This window comes from Zalophus californianus, chromosome 2 (assembly GCF_009762305.2).
Source record: "Zalophus californianus isolate mZalCal1 chromosome 2, mZalCal1.pri.v2, whole genome shotgun sequence".
Classification (NCBI taxonomy): domain Eukaryota; kingdom Metazoa; phylum Chordata; class Mammalia; order Carnivora; family Otariidae; genus Zalophus; species Zalophus californianus.
The window spans coordinates 174898100-174918776 of NC_045596.1; the positions used below are offsets into that span (position 1 = coordinate 174898100).

At 41.1% G+C, this 20677-nt stretch overlaps 1 protein-coding gene across 1 annotated transcript in view; it reads left to right on the top strand.

The window, feature by feature from the left end:
* The first annotated feature begins 249 nt into the window (after positions 1 to 249).
* The window catches only part of PPP2CB (protein phosphatase 2 catalytic subunit beta), a 35150-nt gene continuing 14722 nt past the window's right edge, over positions 250 to 20677 (top strand). Inside the window, exon 1 of the mRNA XM_027599658.2 lies at positions 250 to 756. Coding sequence (XP_027455459.1) covers positions 655 to 756 — 102 coding nt within the window. The 5' untranslated portion in view covers positions 250 to 654. The remainder of the gene's footprint in view (positions 757 to 20677) is intronic.

Consider the following 20677-nt stretch of genomic DNA (forward strand, 5'->3'; position numbering starts at 1 on the left):
AATAGCACTGCAGGAGACCAAGGTGGGTCTAAGTTCCCAGAGAAAAGGATGTGAAGGAAGGACCAGGAGATATTAGTCCCGACCCCAAGTTGGGAAGGAGGATAGAGAAGGGAGGAGGGGAAAAACGGAGCCACCCCCGGCGCCCTCCCCCGGGGCCGTTTATCCGCCGAGCCACACGGGGACGCTGCAACCTTCCTCGCGTCCCAGCCCCGGCGGCGCCGCCTGCTCGCTTGTTCCCGGCGGAAATGCTCAGGCGATGACGGAAACCCAGAGGGAGGGGAGAGAAAGAGCGAGAGAAGGGGCGAGAGAGCCGGGAGAGGCCGGCGCGCGGGAGGCGGCGGCGGTGGGTGGTTAGCGTCCGGCAGGTGCTGCGCCGAAGACCCGCGCCGCACCGCCGCCAACCTCTCCGCGCCCTTCACCGACTCCCAGGGCGCGCAGCCGGGCGGGCGAGGGTCTTCTGGAGGCCGCGCGCCGGGAGCCGCCCGCTGGCCTTGGGCGGGGCGAGGGGCCCGCAGCCGCGCTCCCCCGCTCCCTCCTCTCCCGCTGGGAGCTGGCGGCCGCGGCGGCGGCGGGAGAGGGGAGCGGCGCCCGGGGCGGGGGTGGGAAGGGGCGGGGAGGGGGGAGGGAGGCGGCGGGCAAGGGGATCGGGCCGCCATGGACGACAAGGCGTTCACCAAGGAGCTGGACCAGTGGGTCGAGCAGCTGAACGAGTGTAAACAGCTTAACGAGAACCAAGTGCGGACGCTGTGCGAAAAGGTAAGAGAAAAGAGGAGAAATGCGGGAGCGCTGGGCCCGCTGGGGGCGTCCGCGGCGGTCCCTCCGCTCCCCTCCCCGGCCTGTTCGCGCTGTGCTCGGCGTAGCCGGTCCGGGGCCCCGCGGGGCTGTGTCTCCTTCCCGGGACGCCCACCTGGGCGGCGGGACGGGCCATTCCAGGACCGGGCTCCTCTGCCTCCCCTGGGGACCCACCCTGCGGCCCCGTCTGGAAGCTCACTTCACTGGCCTCAGGGGCCCGTGTAGACGGGAGGGGAAACGTGGCACCAGGAATCCACGCCCTAGATTTTATTGGGGTCACCGACGCTCTCCTGGGGATTACTGACCCTAACGTTTCACACGAGGACTGGCGATCTCGGCGCTTTAGAATGCCGGCAGATTAACATAATGCAATGTTTTATTTGAAAATGCGCCGAAAGTTAACCTGGATGATGTTAGTGCTAATGAACTTGTTAATAGATGTAGGGTTTTTCTCAAGTGAATCGGGGCCCTTCAAAAATCACTAACTTGGAATGTGTCAGGCGTTTGTTTTTAGAGAGGTGGGTGTAATGGCAGACTGGTTTTTAAATAGAGGTTGACTTTGTTTAAATAGACGGTGACTAGTCTTCGCACTGACTCTTGGAAGCGTATGTTGATTGTCAACGAAACAGTGTGTCTTAAGTTTGACGACAGTGATTACTGTTTTTGTAGCCCATTTCAGAAAGTTATTTCTATTTCTGTTGTATGTAAAGTGTTTGGGGATTTTGGTGGTTGTTTTCCTATACCAGAGTAATAAAATATGCAGGTGGTTAACTGCTTACAGTCGTTCTTGATCGGGTGATCTTGGACCACTTTCTGAATTCTGTATCCATTGTTTTCTTAACCGCTGGAATTATTTCACACTCTTTATCTTTAAAGTCTAGAATTTTTCTCATTCAATTTTTATAATCTGGACTAAATGTCACATTTTTATGTGGAAAGGTGCTATATGAAAGAGTAACAACCTTATTCTTAATGTTGGGTTTGTTTGTATTTTTAAGGCATAATCTTTAAGACCTTTTTGATAGTTTGTGTTTGGAACTCAGAATGCCTCAGAAATACATTGGAGAAGGAAATAATAGGGCACTCTTAAAATTATGCAATTTAGGGATGGAGGAATAATAGCTAATATTAAGTTAGAATAGTGTTTTTAACAAGTATGTTATCTAAGACCTTTATATATTAAATAACTCTTTATTAACACAGAATTTCTGTAAATAGAACTGCCAAGCTAATAGTATTTTTTTTATTTCTGGAACAAACATTACTTACAGCTTCAAGTCGACATTCAGTTTTCTTGTTTGATAACCTATAATTTCATGAGTCTTAAAATTTACATTTTAAATTGCTCTCTCAGGGTCTAGTGTCAGCATTAAATTTTGAAATACCTAGTTTTGAAATTAGTTGAGTCTGTTAACCCTGCTATGGACATTAGATACAGACTTGAAGTTATGGACAAAGTTCGTGTTGAATCAATTTTTCCCTTTGACTCTCTGATAATTTTAAGATATATTCCTGGAGAAGAATATTGTACTGCTACTCAATCACACTTAAGTCTTTTTGTTTGTTTGTTTTTTGTGTTTTTTTTTTAAGTTTTATTCATTTAACTAATCTCTGCCCCTAACGTGGTGCTCAAACTCACAAGCCTGAGATCAAGAGTGAGATGTTCCTCCAACTGAGCCAGGCAGGCGCCCCTCAATCACACTTAAATCTTGAGGAAGCTTTTTGTATTTGTCAAGAGAGATTATTTGTACTTCAGCTCTTAAATAAATTGGACTACCAATCCCTAGGACCTTTTAGGTCTATATTTAAGCTTATATGTTCCTCACTTAAAAAAAAATTGTACTTATCCACTAAACCTGAACTTTTATTTTTTTAAAGTATTTGAGAGAGAGCGAGCACTCGCAGCGGGGAGGGGCAGAGGGAGAGGGACTCAGTGCAGAACCCAATGCAGGGCTCCACCCCACCACCCCAAGATCACGAGATCACGACCTGAGCCATAACCAAGAGTCAGATGCTTAACCAACTGACCACCCAGGCACTCCTAAACATGAATTTATAAGTGAAAATCCCCATTTAGCTTTGGCCTCTACCCCTTGTTGCCAGTGGAATGCAGAAGTGTAGTATTCCTTTCTCTCTACCCTTTTGAGCAGAGCTTGGTTTTACAATCGTCCTCTAGCCACTGTGGCGTTCCTTGGTGGCATATATATTCTATCATCTAACCTTAGTCTTTGGTTCCATTTTATATCTCTATCTCTAACATTCTTTTTCCTGACAAGTGTAATGTTTACTTACTGTAAACTCTGGTATTCTGTGTATCTGGCTCCACCCAGTCTCTTTCACCTCTGATTCCTTTTTTGTAAGGTAAGTGTAACATTATTTGCCTATCTCCTAGGATGCTTGTGAATATTAAAATACTATCTGTGTAAAGTACATTAAGCAATAAACTATTCTAGGAAAAGCCACATAAAGATAGCTGTTTTATCTTGTTTTAAATCTGTCATCTCATTTTCTTTTGGGAAAAGATGCAAAGTAAATAGATGTGTTGACATGACTTCTCTGTGGAGAATGTACTTCAAAAGAGGTTTTATATATAGTGGTTGTAGAACCCTGAAAAATACAGTTGCAGTATTTCATGTGATCCCTGTTATATGAAGCACAAAGTACTAGGACTAGTAGCAATTTTGTGAAGTAACTTTAAACTCCTTGCCTTCTCTCCTTAATGCTTCTTCTCCCTTTCCAGGTCAAGAATGGTAGGCTTATAGAAAGAATATAAAAGAAAAATAAAATGTTAAACTTAGTTACACAAATCCTCTTTTTGTTTAATTCTTTGTGACCGGATTGGTTTTTGGTTTTGTTTTTTTCTAATAACATGAATTTTGTGGAGTCTACTGAAAATATTACTCTATAGGAAGTTGCATTAGATGGTGGTGATTTTTCCCCTCAAAATTAAATTCCTGTTTGGGGCGCCTGGGTGGCTCAGTCGTTAAGCGTCTGCCTTCGGCTCACGTCATGATCCCAGGGTCCTGGGATTGAGCCCCGCATCAGGCTCCCCTGCTCAGCAGGAAACCTGCTTCTCCCTCTCCCACTCCCCCTGCTTGTGTTCCTTCTCTCTCTTTGTCTCTCTCTGTCAAGTAAATAAACAATCTTTTTTAAAAACAATTAAATTCCTGTTCTAAATCAGGTTGCTTAAAAACCGAAGGAGTCAGCTGAAATTGAGACCAAAGTAGTACTGATAAAAGCCCTATTTTGAGGTAGTGGCAAAAATAAGATCCATCCTAATGCCAAATAGGGAAGAACTACAAAAATATGGGTATGGATGTCCTGTCCTTCGAGGTTAATTTCTGTGCAGAAAAAAATTGTTTACATAAAATAGTAAGGCACATCTTCTGAGAGGACTAGCTCTTAAATTAGCAGTCGTTTTTGAAGCTAACTGCAAATTTGATTTATGTATATAGAGAAACTGTTTCTGTGATTCATTTCTGTAACAGCAGTGTGTACAGTAATTTTAAAAGATAGTGTGCCTCGAGAGCCAGTTTGGCACCGTTCAGGACATTGTGTGACTAGAACTATATTTAACTCTTGGTAGCTTTGAAGAAGCGAAACTTTTCAGGCTCTTTACCTAATAAACTTTATTTTATACTGAAGAACCTCAGTAATGATACTCTTAAGTAGGTAGGGAAATTTAGCCTGTTTGTGTGCTCGAAGATCTTAATTCTGATGATTATAAAGTGCCTACTTAGAAAAATTTTGAGGCTTTGTATTAATATAAATACATAAATATTATGTAAGACTAATGGATAGGTTTCTGGGTTGTGGCTTCAGCCTTAAAATAGAAATATCATTAGGATATTACTTACCTCATTACTGTGAAATAGCCTGCTTAAATTCCTGAACGCCTGAAACCATCTTAATGAAAACTAGATTCTAGTAAAAATGATTTTTGTGCATAGAGAAAAATCTCTTGGATTACTTTTTTTTTTTTTTTTTTGACAGGTTGTAGCTAAAAATTAGTGGTCTTAGCAGCCAGAAAACCTAACTGGTACTTCATCTTAATTTCCCTTGAGCTTTGGTGGTTCATTTGACAGAGTCTAAAATGCAGTGATGTAGAAAGTAGCTCCTTCCTTTCTTACTATAACACAGAATGACCTGATTACAGTGGAATATGAGGTTAAAACCCAATTCTGGTGACTGAACCAATTGTCGTTTTCCACACTTATCTAAGCTAGACTCTCAGCAGACAGGTAAAGAAACTGAAGCAAACTAGACTAATATGAACTGCTAATGACTAGAGCAGACTTAAAAATCAGTTCATTTCTCGACTTTATATGTGATGTGTGAAACAATATCTGTAGATAAACGAGTCTACATTATATATATTTTTTCTACATAGAGTAGTTTTTTTGTAGCATATGCCTTCTAATTTGAAGACCTGCAGAAATTTTTTCTTTGCCATCTTTTCTTCAGGATAAATACTGTGAGGGACTTAGTGAATGAAGTCCTTCTTTGGTAAAAGGAAACCAAATACCAGACTTTGAAGATAAAATTAATGCCAAAACAATCACTGTGTTTTAGACGATATAAACTATATTTTCTGAAGTTAGTCTTTCTAAGAAGAATGGCATTAAAATCATAGATGTAATCTATTGTGTATGAGAATTTGAGTTTACTTTGGATTAAATAGGAATTTTGAATTATTTTGAACTGATTTCCTTATAATTCTCCTTCATGTAAGTTAAATGTAAACCTAATGTTCTTTAAAGTAACTTGCATAAAGAAATATTTTCTTTCAGGGGCGCTTGGGTGGCTCAGTCGTTAAGCGTCTGCCTTCGGCTCAGGTTGTGATCCCAGGGTCCTGGGATCGAGCCCCTTGTCGGGCTCCCTGCTCCGCGGGAAGCCTGCTTCTCCCTCTCCCACTCCCCCTGCTTCTGTCCCTGCTCTCGCTGTCTCTCTCTCTCTGTCAAATAAATATCTTTAAAATATATATATTTTTTTCTTTCGCACTATTCCTTTACTAATGATTAAATCTTGTCTATACTTTCTATAACATTACTTTTCAAGTCTAAATTTCTTTAATAATCATATTAAGCTAGGGAATGAGGTCAGCTTATTACAGATTTGGTTACTTTTCTAGGGAATGGGGAAGCTGAAGCTTAGAGTTGGTTTGTTGTCTCTTCTAGTCTGGGACAGTTTATTGCTTGCAGACTGCCCTTTGACTGAAATAACTTGCGCAAAAGAACTAAATGATAATCTTGCGGTGCAATCTGAGATCACTGACTTGCACTGCATAGCACTATGATATAGTACAACGAAAGTGTGCAAATTCCATTGAAGATCTGCTAAATAATGTTTTATTTTTTTTTAAGATTTTATTTTATTTGACAGAGATAGCAAGAGCAGGAACACAAGCAGGGGGAGTGGGAGAGGGAGAAGCAGGCTTCCCAGTGAGCAGGGAGCCCGATGCGGGGCTCGATTCCAGGACCCTGGGATCATGACCTGAGCGGAAGGCAGACGCTTAACAACTGAGCCACCCAGGCACCCCTGTTTTATTTTATTTTTTTTTTAGATTTTATTTAATTATTTGTCAGAGCACAAGCAGGGAGAGTGGCAGGCAGAGGGAGAAGCAGACTCCCCGCTGAGCAGGGAGCCTGATACAGGACTCGATCCCAGGACCCTGGAATCATGACCTGAACCGAAGGCAGATGCTTTAACTGACTGAGCCACCCAGGCGCCCCTAATCTTTTATACAAAGACAGTCATTTTATTTTGAGAATGGATTGGGAAGGTGAGATTGTGTCCTCACCAATTCGGGGTTTGTTTTGTTTTGTTTTTTTGTTTGTTTTAAGATTTTATTTCTTTATTCTTAGCAGGAGCCGGGGAGGGGGGTGCACAGGGAGAGACAATCTCAAGCAGACTCCTCGCTGGTTGCAGAGCCCCCCATGGGACTCAATCTCACCACCCTAAGATCATGACCCTGAGATCATGACCTGAGCAGAAACTGAGAGTCAGATACTCAACCACCTGAGCCACCCAGGCGCCCCTTGCCCATGTAGTCTTCTGTGAAACTTTGTTTGAAGTGACTTTTTAGCATGCAGTTTTTTTATGTGCCAAGGTAGTGTGTAGGCTCTCCTTTAATTTTGCTCTTTCCATTTCATAGAGAGGAAAGTAGTTACAAAGTTTCTTCTATCTTTGAAAGATTTCCTATGGAGGGATAAGGAGAATTGGCTCAGAATTGGCTTGGTGCAGTCTTGTCTTTGCTTTAGAAGCAGGAGAGGCACTTGTTCTGTGGAAATGAGAAAGAAAAGAGTGGCGAATGAATGCTGTCATTGTGGGTTTTTACACCATATATTCAACAAATTTTAGTTGTACTCCTATGTGCCAGATGCTGTTCAAAGTGCCAGAAATTCAGCTGTGAACAGAAGAGGGGACAGATGATAAACAGATTTAGTAGAATGCCAGACAGTGATTCTTGGTAGGAGGAAAAAGCAGAGGATAGGGAAGTGATGGGCTTGAGTTTAGGAAGCTCTTTTAATAGAGTGGTCAGAGAAAGCCTTGCATGTTATTTATAAGGTGATTTACTTTTGTGATCTGAAAGGGTATTGCAGGAATTAGAGGGCACAGTTCCCAAGACTGCTCTCATGTGTGACTGCATGTTCAGTGGGTTCCAAAACTGCTCTTCCAGGTTCAATAATTCACAGGAAGGCCTCGCAGAACTCACTGAAAGCTGTTATATTTGTGATTACAGGGGAAGAATACAGATTAAAATCAGCCAAGGGGAGAGACATGTAGGGCAGAGTTCAGAAGGGCCTGATATCTTCAATCTCTAGTTCCTTCAGAGGCAGAACAGACACTGGGTCACCAAAAGCCCTCATCATAAATCAACTTCTTAGACTATCCAGTGGTCAGAGCCCCCAGGCAAAGACACTCACGTGAATCAGGACATTCTGGGGCCTGGCAGTCACCTTCCAGTAGGCAAGAGCAGATGCCAGACCTCTCTGTGAGTAAGGTTCTTTACATAGATTTTTACTCCATAACAAATTTTAGGTGACAAGAACTTTAATAAATAAGTGAAAAATAATGCCAAAATACATGGGTAGATTTATCAGAATCATAGTGTGTAGGATATGAGGTTATTTTCCTTCTGAGTTGTATATTCTTTGTTGTAATTTCATAACATTTTCTTGATTCTGTAAACTCTTTGAAAATGCAGAAAGTTAGCCATTTAATGTTTAAAATATTCTTTCCCTTTTTAAAAATTTCTACTGGACATTTTAGCATTTTTGTATAGTCAAAATGGTCCAGCTTTTCCTTAAGCTTTGGAAAGGAAATAAAAAGTTCAGGTTCCTTAATTCCATCCCAGAGACTGATTATAGCTTGGCAGGTCCAAAAATCTGCATTTTTAAAGACGTCACAAGTCTTGTTATCTAGAAGTTCCATATTGCATTTTGAGAAATGCTGGTTTGAGAAATATGCTAAGATTCTGATTTACCTTTTTTCTTAAGTTTGGATCAGCTTCCAACATTTTCTCCTTTGTGCTTTCAGTGTTGCAAGATGTCTCTGTGAGCTTCTTTACTGAGATTTTTGCCAGCATCACTTCCTCTGGGATATCTGCATTCTTTTCACCACAACCACTTTCCTCATATATGTCAATAAGTTTTCTTATTTATGTCACTAAGTCTGTTTCCTGGATACATATCTAGAGTCTCTCCAAGGGCAGCAGTATCCACATCCCGCAGTCAGCCATTTCTTCTATATATTTCTTTTTTTTTTTTTTTTTGGATTTTATTTATTTATTTATTTATTTATTTATTTATTTATTTATTTGACAGAGAGAGACAGCGAGAGAGGGAACACAAGCTGGGGGAGTGGGAGAGGGAGAAGCAGGCTCCCCGCTGAGCAGGGAGCCCGATGCGGGGCTCCGTCCCAGGACCCTGGGGATCATGACCTGACGTGAAGGCAGACACTTAAACAGCTGAGCCACCCAGGTGCCCCTATATATTTATTTGAGTTTCATTTCCAGTTTTACCACTTTTCATTTCTTTGCTGCAGTTTCATCATTGTTGACCAAATCCTCCTTTTGAGTATCCATTTTTGTAAAATGTCACATGAGTTTATTGCTAAAAGGTAAGGAGGCAACGCAGCTATACATTTTGTTGTCTGGGTATAAACCTAGTAACAAATATGCTATGACCCATCCCTAAAAGACTTTGAAAGAAGTAATGTGATTGGTTATTGATTATGATGCTGCACCTTTTGTTTATGTAGTGACTTGTATACTTGTAATTTTTAATTACAGTAAATTACTGTGGTAACTTAAATTTGAACCACGTTGTTGGGGGCCCAGTTTAACTAAACCTTGGTGACGAAATTCGTGCATATAGGAACTAATACAAAGTGAGAGCTGCCTATATTAAAGAGAAATGATTGGGAGGATTCAAGTCCAATGAATAATTTTGTTCTAACTCCATTGGGCTACAACAATATTTCACACATTTCCCTCACCCTGGGAAAGAAACTCTGCCATTAGCAGTCACTCCCCATTCTCCCCTCCCCCATCCTTGGCAACCACTAATCTGCTTTCTTAGACATTTTATATAAATGAAATCATGCAATATGTAGTCCTTTATGTCTGGCTTCTTTCACTTGGCATAAAATTTTCAAGAATCTTCCATGTTGTAGTATATATCAGTACTTTATTCCTTTTTATGGCTGAATAAAATTCCATTATATGGTTATAGCTCTGTGATTGTTTTTATAATTAAGTTATTGCCATCTGGAATTTTTTTTTGAAGTTTAAAATTATTTTTTCAGATTTAAAAAGTAATACGTACTTTTAAAATTTTTAAACATCTTACAACTGTAGGGGAAAGAACACCCACCTTCCCTATCCACTGCCCTCCTACCTCAGAGACAAACATGGTTTTCCACACCTTGTTCTTTTTTTTTTTTTAAAGATTTTATTTATTTGACAGAAAGAGACACAGCGAGAGAGGGAACACAAGCAGGGGTAGTGGGAGAGAGAGAAGCAGGCTTCCTGCTGAGCAGGGAGCCCCATGCAGGGCATGATCCCAGAACCCTGGGATCATGACCTGAGCCGAAGGCAGATGCTTAACGACTGAGCCATCAAGGCGCCCCCCCCACACCTTGTTCTTGATGTGCAAAAGACATGTGTTGGGGAGAGGGGTGTTTTTGGTATATTGTTTTTGTTAAAATGGGATCATTGGTATAACATCCTAAAACTTTTCCCTGAGCAGTATATCTTGACTTATGTACATGCACATACCTCATTCTTTTTTTTATTTCAACAGATTATGTGATTTATTGTTATGTATGTTTCCAGGCTTGAAATTGCTTGGCATACAGACACTTGACTGTTGTTTGTTTGTTTTTTTAAAGATTTTATTTATTTATTTGACAGAGAGAGACACAGCAAGAGAGGGAACACAAGCAGGGGGAGTGGGAGAGGGAGAAGCAGACTTCCTGCCGAGCAAGGAGCCTGATGCAGGGCTTGATCCCAGGACCCTGGGATCATGACCTGAGCCGAAGGCAGACGCTTAACGACTGAGCCAGCCAGGCACCCCCAGACACTTGACTGTTGCTAAACTGAAAGGAAAGGTTCACTTCCTTACATTGGAAAAAAAAAAAAAAGCTCTCATTTATCATTTATGGAAGAACCTTGTAACTATATGGCTAAAGTCAAAAACAAGAAATAGCAAGTGTTGCCAAGGATGTGGAGAAAAAAGGAATCTTTGTGCACTGCTGGTGGGAATGTAAATTGATGCAACCACTGTGGAAAACTGTGGAGTTTCCTCAGAAAATTAAGAATAGAATCATCATACAATCCAGTAATTCCACTACTGAGTATTTACCCAAAGAAAACAGAAACACTAATTAAACAAGATCTGTGCACCCTTATATTTATTACAGCATTATTAAAATGGAAGCAAATACCGTGTGATTTCACTTATAGGTGGAATTTCAGAAACAAAACATGAACAAAGAAGAAATGAGACAAAAAAACAGACTCTTCAATACAGAGAACAAATTGGTAGTTACCAGAGTGCTGGGATGAGAACATGGGTGAAATAGATCAAAGGAGAGTACAAGTACCTTGAACACTGAGATGTATAGAACTGCTGAATCATCCTATTTGTACATGCAAAACTAATATAGTACTGTGTGTTAACTGTACTTGAATTTAAAAAAATAGATCAAATGTCATTTATGGAAGAACCTTGTAACTATAGGAGGAAAGGCACCCTACTTATATTAACTTAGCTCTGTAGGATTTTTAACTTCATTTAATCTCACCTGTTTCAAAGATCAGTCTGTTCTGTGGCTTTCTTCAGGTGAATTTACCTATAATTTTTTTTAAGATTTTATTTATTTATTTGAGAGAGAATGAGAGAGAGCACGAGAGGGAAGAGGGGTAGAGGGAGAAGCAGACCCCCCGCCGAGCAGGGAGCCCGATGCGGGACTCGATCCCGGGACTCCAGGATCATGACCTGAGCCGAAGGCAGTCGCTCAACCAACTGAGCCACCCAGGCGCCCTACCTATAATATTTTAGAGCAGATTATTTATGTGTAAATAGAAGGGAAAGAAAATTTGCATACTGACTCTGCCAAAACCAAATTCAGTAGCTTCTCATTAATATGGCTCTGGTGATAGGCAGCAGCACAAAAATAGAATGTCACCTGTTGGACAGAGGAAATTTAGTTTACATTCTGCATTCCTAAAACATGGGTAGAGGGGGAAATAGTTCGTTCATCCTATTTTATGTGAGTGTCATTCCCAAATTTTTCTTTTCTCAGTTCTCATCCTAAGACAGATTTGGTTCATAGCAGCAAGAAAGAATATGTCTTAAATGGGTGAGAAAGGAAACAGGTTTGAATGGATAGGTATACAGCATTGCGTGCAACAGTAACAGCTTCTGCCACATGGCATTTACCATCCCCACAGTCGTTCACTTTACAGGTTTAAACTTGGTCTTATATCCTAGAGATAATTAAAGTTTGGGTGTTAAGTAGCATTAAAAATCACTCATGACCATTCCATATAGAATCACAAGGTGTACAGAAAAGACATAGCAGTCCTGAGACAACTGTCTATAGCAGGCCTCATTTCAAGGTCACCCTTGGACAGAGTGTCTGGGAACTTGAATTTGGGGAGGGTTCCCACCATCCCCTCTTAAGAATGACTCACTGTGGGCGCCTGGGTGGCTCAGATGGTTAAGCGTCTGCCTTCGGCTCAGGTCATGATCCCGGGGTCCTGGGATCGAGCCCCGCATCGGGCTCCCTGCTGGGCGGGGAGCCTGCTTCTCCCTCTGCCTCTGCCTCTCTCTCTCTCTCTCTGACTCTCATGAATAAATAAATAAAACATTTAAAAAAAGAATGACTCACTGTGCCTAAACTGTTATGCAAACAGTATGATTTATGCTGAGCACATGCTTTCCTCACTTTGGTAAATGCTAGGCAGAGGGTACTTAGGTTACCAGCTCCCAATTACAAGTCCTGGGCACTAAGTCTCTAATGAGTTTCCATGGTAGACAGCATTTCATACTTCTTGTCACAACTCATTGCTACAGGCATTCAGTGCACTGTGAGGCTCCCTGGGGAGAGGATTCTTGGAAGCTTGCACCTGATTTACTCAGGACTTTGCTTTCTTGTGCCTTTTCCCTTTTCTGATTTTACTTTGTATCCTTATGTTGAAATAAATCATAACCATGAGTATGACTATATTGAGTTCTGTTGGTCTTATTTGCAAATCACCACCAAACCTGGGGAGGTTTTGGGGGGCCCATGACACACAAAGGTTTTTACATTAAGAATTTTAAATATTAGGGTGCCTGGGTGGCTCAGTTGGTTAAGCAACTGCCTTCGGCTCAGGTCATGATCCTGGAGTCCGGAGATCGAGTCCCACATTGGGCTTCCAGCTCAGCAGGGAGTCTGCTTCTCCCTCTGACTCTCCCCCGTCTCATGCTCTCTCTCTCTCTCATTCTCTCTCTCAAATGAAATCTTTAAAAAAAATAAAAAGAATTTTAAATATTAGGTGAAGTGTATACTTCTGCCAGTCCAACACATCATTTCCCTGAAGGCAGTCCAAAGTGATCTTACAATAATATGATCACTTGGTGAGCCAGGAATCTGAAGAAAGGGTGTAAGTTAAAAACTAAATGTTTAAAAGCATCAGGGGATTTATACAGTGGAGATAAAAATTTGGGGGGTGGGGTGGATATCACAGTGGTCTGAGAAGTACTTTCTTCACTACTATGTAGTTAGCAGCTCAGGGCATATTACTGTGAAACATACACACATTCTATATCCTGTCTTAACCCATCCATATAGTTTTGTAAAATCTGTGCTGGTTTAAGATAACCATATATCCTTAAAAGAACATTGAATTGGAGAATATTTGTATTTTGGTGCTTTTCATTTTTATATTTAAGGCAGTAAATGATAGGGGTTGCATATCAAGCAGATTTCCTTTTCAAAATTGGAACCATCATTTGAGTGTTGATTTTAAAAAAAATAATAATAGTAATAAATAGAAGACATCAGCTCCAATTGAACCTTATACTGATTTGTGCTATTCAGTAGATTGTTTTTTTCCTGAACAAAATTGGGAAACTCTTATGGAGTAAACTTGGTAAAAAGTTGTTTCATTTGTGATTTTACACATTTTTGAGCTATTTGTCAGACTCTGTGTTAGCTGACTAATAATTTAGAATCTCCATCAGTTATAATTGGAATTACACCTTGCGAGTGTGCGAGAGGAATTGTACCTTCTACCCTCCACCTTCATTCTGGTCACGTGCCAGTGATGCACTAGCGCAGCAGGGAGCGCGCCTCGGCTGGCAGTGAGATGTTGCCGAGTGGCTGAGTGAGACTTCTGGGAAAGTTTTAGAAGATGGATAGACTAGGCAGGCATGTACTCTGTGGTCTTTTGTCCTTTCTGCTTTCTTGCTGAAATAGGGTACCAGATACAGTGACTAGAGATGTACCACCCTCTTGTGACCATGAGTTGGCAGTTCAGTTTACTGAGGGTCACAAGGAAGGTAGGTGGAAAGACAGAAGGAATGCTGTCCTGATGGTCCTTGAGAAGATGCACCAATCCAGGGATGCCTGCCTCCAGGCTTCTCGTTAATGTGAGAAAAATAAGGCTGCGGTTTGTCTTCTCTGCCCCCCCCCCACAGAAAAGGATAATTTCAGTAATATAGTAGTAAATAAATAAAAATAACGTATTTGCCACACAGCTGAAAATCAACCCTTAAAGAATTTCAGTTTGGAAAACAATAGCTGTTTCCAGATTATACATGTGGAAGTAAGACTGCATATTTTTAAAAATTTATTTGCGTAATCTCTACACCCACCATTGGGCTCAAACTCACGACCCCCAAGATCAAGAGTCACGTGCTCCTCCAACTGAGCCAGCCAGGCACCCCAGGACTGCATACTTTAGAATTACAGACCAATAGATACCTTGTCTAAATGAAGAAAGTGAAAAGTTTATGTCTTAAGGTTACACAGATTTGAACCAGGAGGAGAGTCCCTATTTCCTGGAAGATTTTTATACATATAATCTCATTCTGACGAAACCATAGGCAAAGAGAAAAAAATACGGGCTACGTTGTTCATTGGGGAAGGTCTTGGGAAGGTCTAGTAGGCTAATTTAAGCAGAAATGGAAGACTATTTGGTAGCCTAGAATCAAAAGGAAAGCTGGAGAATCCAGCTTGGAAATTTTGCAGAAATTAGGAGCACATGGAGCCACAGTCAAAATCGTATCTAGAAATGTTTTAGAATGCTGCAGAGAACAGCTCTTTCAGAATAGAACTTGCCATTGTCCCTACTGCTTAGAGTCGCTTCAAATTAAAAGCTAGGTACATCCAATTGACATAGAGGAATCTGGAGGTAAAGACTTTGTGATTTCTACCATATGTTTGCAGACTTTCATTGTGATTTGTTTTACATATTCTAACATCAGTACTTTGGATTACTGTAATAGGATACTGGTAGTCACTGAAAACAAGTTGACGTGAATAGGATACATGTCTTTGTAGAAATGTGAACCTGCTTACCCTTTACATGATCTTTTTTTTATTATTTTTTTAATTCACATATAATGTATTATTTGTTTCGGGGGTACAGGTCTGTGATTCATCAGTCTTTCACAATTCACAGCACTCACCATAGCACATACCCTCTCCAATGTCCATCACCCAGCCACCCCATCCCTCCCACCCCCCTCCACTCCAGCAGCCCTCAGTTTGTTTCCTGAGATTAAGATCTCTCTTATCTTACATGTAGGTCAACAGAACAGAGGCATTAATACAGAAATTTTTAAGCTTTTTAGTCTCCTGACCCCTTTATACTCTTAAAATTTAAGGACTGAAAAGAGCTTTTTTTTTAATGTTCATTTAGCCACTGTATAGTACATAGTTTTTGATGTAATGTTCAGTGACTCATTAGTTAAGTATAACACCCAGTGGAAAAGAGCTTTTCTTTTTGTAGGTTGTATTATTGATACTGTATTGGCAATTAAAACTGAAATTTCAAAAAAATAAAGTTTGTTCAACAGTCTCAATATTACAAGTCTTAGAACTATTAAAACCATCAATATTACAAAAATCTCCTTACCTAGACTTAAAAATAACTTTTGGTGTTATAACAGGAAAATATAATTTTTTTTTTAAGATTTTATTTATTTTTTGACAGAGAGAGACACAGTGAGAGAGGGAACACAAGCAAGGGGAGCGGGAGAGGGAGAAGCAGGCTTCCTGCAGAGCAGGGAGCCCGACGCGGGGCTCGATCCCAGGACCCCGGGATCACGACCCGAGCTGAAGGCAGACGCTTAACGACTGAACCACCCAGGCACCCCAATATAAATATTTTTTTAAAGATTTTATTTATTTGAGAGCGAGAGAGCACAGAGGGAGAGTGAGACGGAGAAGCAGACTCCTTGCTGAGCAGAGAGCCTGACATGGGGCTCGATCCCAGGACCCTGAGATCATGACCTGAGCCAAAGGCAGACGCTTAACCAACTGAGCCACTCTGGTGCCCGGAAAATACAACTTTAAATTACATTTTAAGTCAATTAGTATAAAAATAACTACAAGCCCTCTTCATTTAACAATGAAAACAAAGATGGCTAAATCAGAGCTTTATAATCCCAAATACTCATATAGTTTCTCAAAAATGTGACCTCTTGGCGCCTGGGTGGCTCAGTCATTAAGCATCTGCCTTCGGCTCGGGTCATGATCCCAGGGTCCTAGGATCGAGCCCCGCATCGGGCTCCCTGCTCAGGTTTCCTGCTCGGCGGGAAGTCTGCTTCTCCCTCTCCCACTCCCCCTGCTTGTGTTCCCTCTCTCTGCTGTGTCTCTCTGTCAAATAAATAAAATCTTCAAAAATAAAAAAAAGTGACCTCTTAATATTAACATTGACTGCCAGTGATTTTTTTTAGACATATTATACTTTATTCTACAGATACCTTTAGATGATAGATGTCAGTATGTTTCTGTTATCTTGTGTGCTATAAATATTTTCCCAGGATTCTCCTTTATCTTTTTGTATACAGAAATTTTTTTTTTTTAAAGATTTTATTATTTATTTGAGAGAGAGAGACAGAGATAGAGCACTAGCAGGGAGGAGAGGGAGAAGCAGGCTCCTTGCTGAGCAGGGAGCCCAACGTGGGGCTCGATCCCAGGACCACAGGATCATGACCTGAGCTGAAGGCAGACGCTTAACAACTGAGCCACCCAGGCGCCCCCAGAAATTTTTATTTTGTTTGGCTGAGCCCATCTAAGCCAGCCTGTTGATGCTGGAGAGTTTACCTGTTCCTCTCTTTATCTCTGGTGCCTGGCCTACAACAGACACTTTACAAATGTTTGTTACATGTACACATGAACATTACATTCAGGAATATTTTGATGTGTCAGTTGATTGCTGTGTATGTATGATGTATATCAAAGTGAACGGTTTATCAGCCTGGTGAATGTTGTCCCATACAGGATATGTTAAATAATTTTTCCTTTGTTTTTGGTAATGTTTTCTTTAGTGGATTTTTACATGTGATTAGCTTGTTAAATTCTTAATGTTCTGTGACTTGAGGATTCTCTTTAACTCTTTCTGCAAAATTTTGGTTACTCCTATTTAACTTGAAAAACAAATTACTTTTTGCTTGCTATAAGTAAATGACAATGATTTTCTCATTTTAAGCTTGTTGCCATTGACTTTTTTTCCAGTTGATAGTTGCATTGCAGGTTATGTTGCTTTTGAAAGACTTCTGATTGTTTTCAGCTATTTTACTAGGATCCTGTTGACTTTGGGATTTGGCTTTTGTGAACTCCTTAAGAACTTTGATCTTTACCCCCGATGCATTAGTGGCTCACTGGACTTGGCTGACTTTGCTATAAGTATTTTGCCCCTGTGATCTAAACCAGCTATTTGGAGAACCTAATATATTTAGAAATTAGTAGAGCAGCTTCTTGGAGTGGAACTCCTAAACAGTTTTCCTTACTTAACAGGTGATCATGTAGTAGTTTTAGACTTGCCTTTTTCATTTATATATCAAATGCCTTTTATATCAGGTGTCAGCATTAGGTTTCATACGTGTAACAGAAAACCCAAAGTAAGGGCTTAACCAAAGTAGCAGTTTTTATATTTTTCTTAGGTATAGGCAGATCCGGAGATAAGCACTCCAGGGGTGATAACGGTATCTACAGAGTTGCTAGGAAACCAGACACTTACTATGTTATTTTTCTCTGGTTGCTGCAACAAATTACTACAAACTGGCTGGCTTAACACCTCAGAAGTATATTGTCTCACAGCTCTGGAGGCCGGAAGTCCAAGATCAAGGTGTCAGCAGGGCCACATACCCTCTGGAAGCTTGGGGACAATCTGTCCTTTGCCTCTTAGAGCTTCTGGTGACTGCTGGCATTCCTTGGCCGCATCACTTTATTCTGTCTCGTCTTCGAGTGTGTGTGTGTGTGTCTGTGTCTGCGTGTGTCTTCCTCTCCCAAAACCCCCTCTGCCTCATTTAGGGCCTGTCAGGATAATCCAGGATAAGCTGCTCCTGTCAAAATCCTTAATCGCATCTTTTTCGTGTGAGGTCACAGTCACAGGTTTTGGTGATTAGGAAATGAATATATCTTTGTGGGTGTTTTTTTCAGCCTGCCACATCTTCCAGGGCTCTGCCCTGGTCCTTGTGATCCAACGTGGCTTCTGGAGTTCCAGCCGTCGTCACATACACATTCCAGGAGAGTGGAGAGTGTTGAAGGGCATGTCCCCTCCTTAAGGAAACTTTCTGGTTCCCACATAACACTCCTTACATCTTACTGACCAGAACTTAGTCTCGTGGCCATTGGTAGCTGTATGAGAGGCTGGTGCCATGGACTGAATATTTGTGTCCTCCCAAAATGTATATATAAAGTCTAATTACCAATGTGGTGGTATTTGGAGGTGGGGCCTTTGAGAGGTAGTTTGTGGTCAGGAGGGTCAATCTCCTACGAATGGGATTAGTGCCCTTATCAGAAGAGATACTAAAGAGATGATGTCTGTCTCTCACACTACCAAGTGAGGTGCAGAAGGCGTGCCTCTGCAGAACAGGGTGAGGGTCCGCACCTGGAGTCGAGTCAGCTGGCGCCTTGATGTTGGACTTTCCAACCTTCAGAACTGTGAGGAAGCAGTTTCTGTTCTTGAAAGCCGCCTAGTTTGTGGTATTTGTTATGGCTGCCTTGAGTACAATTAGATTAATTATGGAGAAGGAAGAGGAGAGTAGATATTGAGGTTCGGCAGCCTGCCTCAGATCACTTTACATTTAGCTACTGTCAGGTGTTTTCCAAAGATGATGTATAAATGTGCATTCTCACCGGTAGGGTATGAGACTAGCCTTGCTCAAAAAAATAAATATATAAAAGAGAATAGCCTTGCTAACTGTGGGTAAATGTCATTTTTGCCAACCTCATGAATGGAAAAGAAGCATATTTTTGTAGTCCCTGCCACTCTTTATTCACCACCTAATGCATCAGGTTACTCCAGATGTGGTCTGGCCAACACCAAGGAAAATGAGTAATTACCTGTTGTTTTTCCTGACTGTTAATGTTGTTAATGATATGAACAACAAACAGGAAAAAGTTAAAGGACAGGAAATAATCAGTAACTGAAAAGAGGCACAGCCCAGGGCTGGGATCACTGAGTGACACAATGAGGTACCACTCTTCACTATACCCTGCCACTCCAAGCCATGTGGGTGAGCCAGCAAAACCCAGAAGGTTTTCTTTGATTTCCCAGTATCTCTGAAAGGAGACAGCTAAATGGGATCGTGAGCTCATTCCACTTTTGTCTGAGAAATAGTGGAAATGGCTCTTGGAAAGAAATGGGGAATGACAGGGGCAGAATTAAATGCATCAAGGCTGCCCAAACTAAGACAACACATTGATTTGAGGGAGCATGTCCAAGGTCTGAGAGTATTCCCCTCTGACAGTGGAGTGAGCCCTAAAAATCCTCAGAAATGAATACAGTTTGTAGGCATTCTAGACCCCACACTGTCCCCTGTGAGCCCTCTCACCCCATCTCTTGGCTAAAAAAAGAATTGAAATTAACTACCCTGACTTTAAACCTGTGGGTCGTTGGGGGAAAACAAACCAGTCTCACATGTGGTAGAGTGGGAGTTAATAAATGCCGCACAATATGTTGGCATAAATAGAAGGTTTCAGCTGATAGCTCAGCAACAGAGAACAGCATGGCAAGCAAATAACAGCAAGCAAGGAAGAAACACTGCTTGGGAAATATACAAAGAACCCAAAATTTAAAAAGCAAACCTTATCCTGGGGCGCCTGGGTGGCTCAGATGGTTAAGCATCTGCCTTCGGCTCAGGTCATGATCCCAGGGTCCTGGGATCGAGTCCCGCATGGGGCTCCCTGCTCCTTGGGAGCCTGCTTCTCCCTCTGCTTCTCTCTCTCTCCCTCTCTCTCTCTCTCCTCCTCTGCCTCTCATGAATAAATAATAAAAATAAAATCTTTTAAAAAAAATAAATAAATAAAAAGCAAACCTTATCCTAAGGAACAGAAAGAAATTACCCAGATGTGCCCAAGTTACAAAACAGTTGACTATGATGTAGATTAAATAAGATTGAAAAGAAAAGCATAGCACGAGCTGAATATTTAGGAAACAGTTTGAGGGCAAAACTGGTAGTAATAATAAGAAAAGCAGACTAGATGTAGCAGAAAAAATAATCTAACTGCCTCCAGAAAGTTAAGACTTAAGATAATTACAAGGAATGCAGGTGACAACAAAAAAGAAAGAGCACCTGGGTGGCTCAGCCGGTTAGGCATCTGATTTTGGCTCAGGTCATGAGCTCAGGGTTGTAAGATTGCGCCCCACATTGGGCATCATGCTGGGTGTGGAGCCTGCTTAAGATTCTCTTTCCCTCTTCCTCTGCCCCACCTCCCTCCCTCTCTAAAAAAAATTTTTTTTTTTTTTAATTTTAAGTTCCAGTTTAACATAGTGTTATATTAGTTTAAGGTGTACAATATAGTGATTCAACACTCCGTACATCACCAAGTGCTCATCACAAGTATGCTCCTTAATCCCCATCACCTTAAAATTTCCCCTACCTTAAGAAATTATGACTTAATAATAGATCGAAGGAGTTTGATCTTACTAAGTTTTGGGAAATCTTGATCTTAGACTTCCAGAATTGTGAGAAATAAATTTATATTGTTCCTGAGCTACCCAGTCTATGGCATTTTTGTTATAGCAGGCCAAACAGACTATGACATTAATAATTGTAAGATTTATAAAGGGGAAAAAAACAAAACTGTCGTTCTGTAGTATATATGAAAAGTCCAAGGACTATAAAGTTTTAAGTATTCCTAAAAATCTGGCATAAGA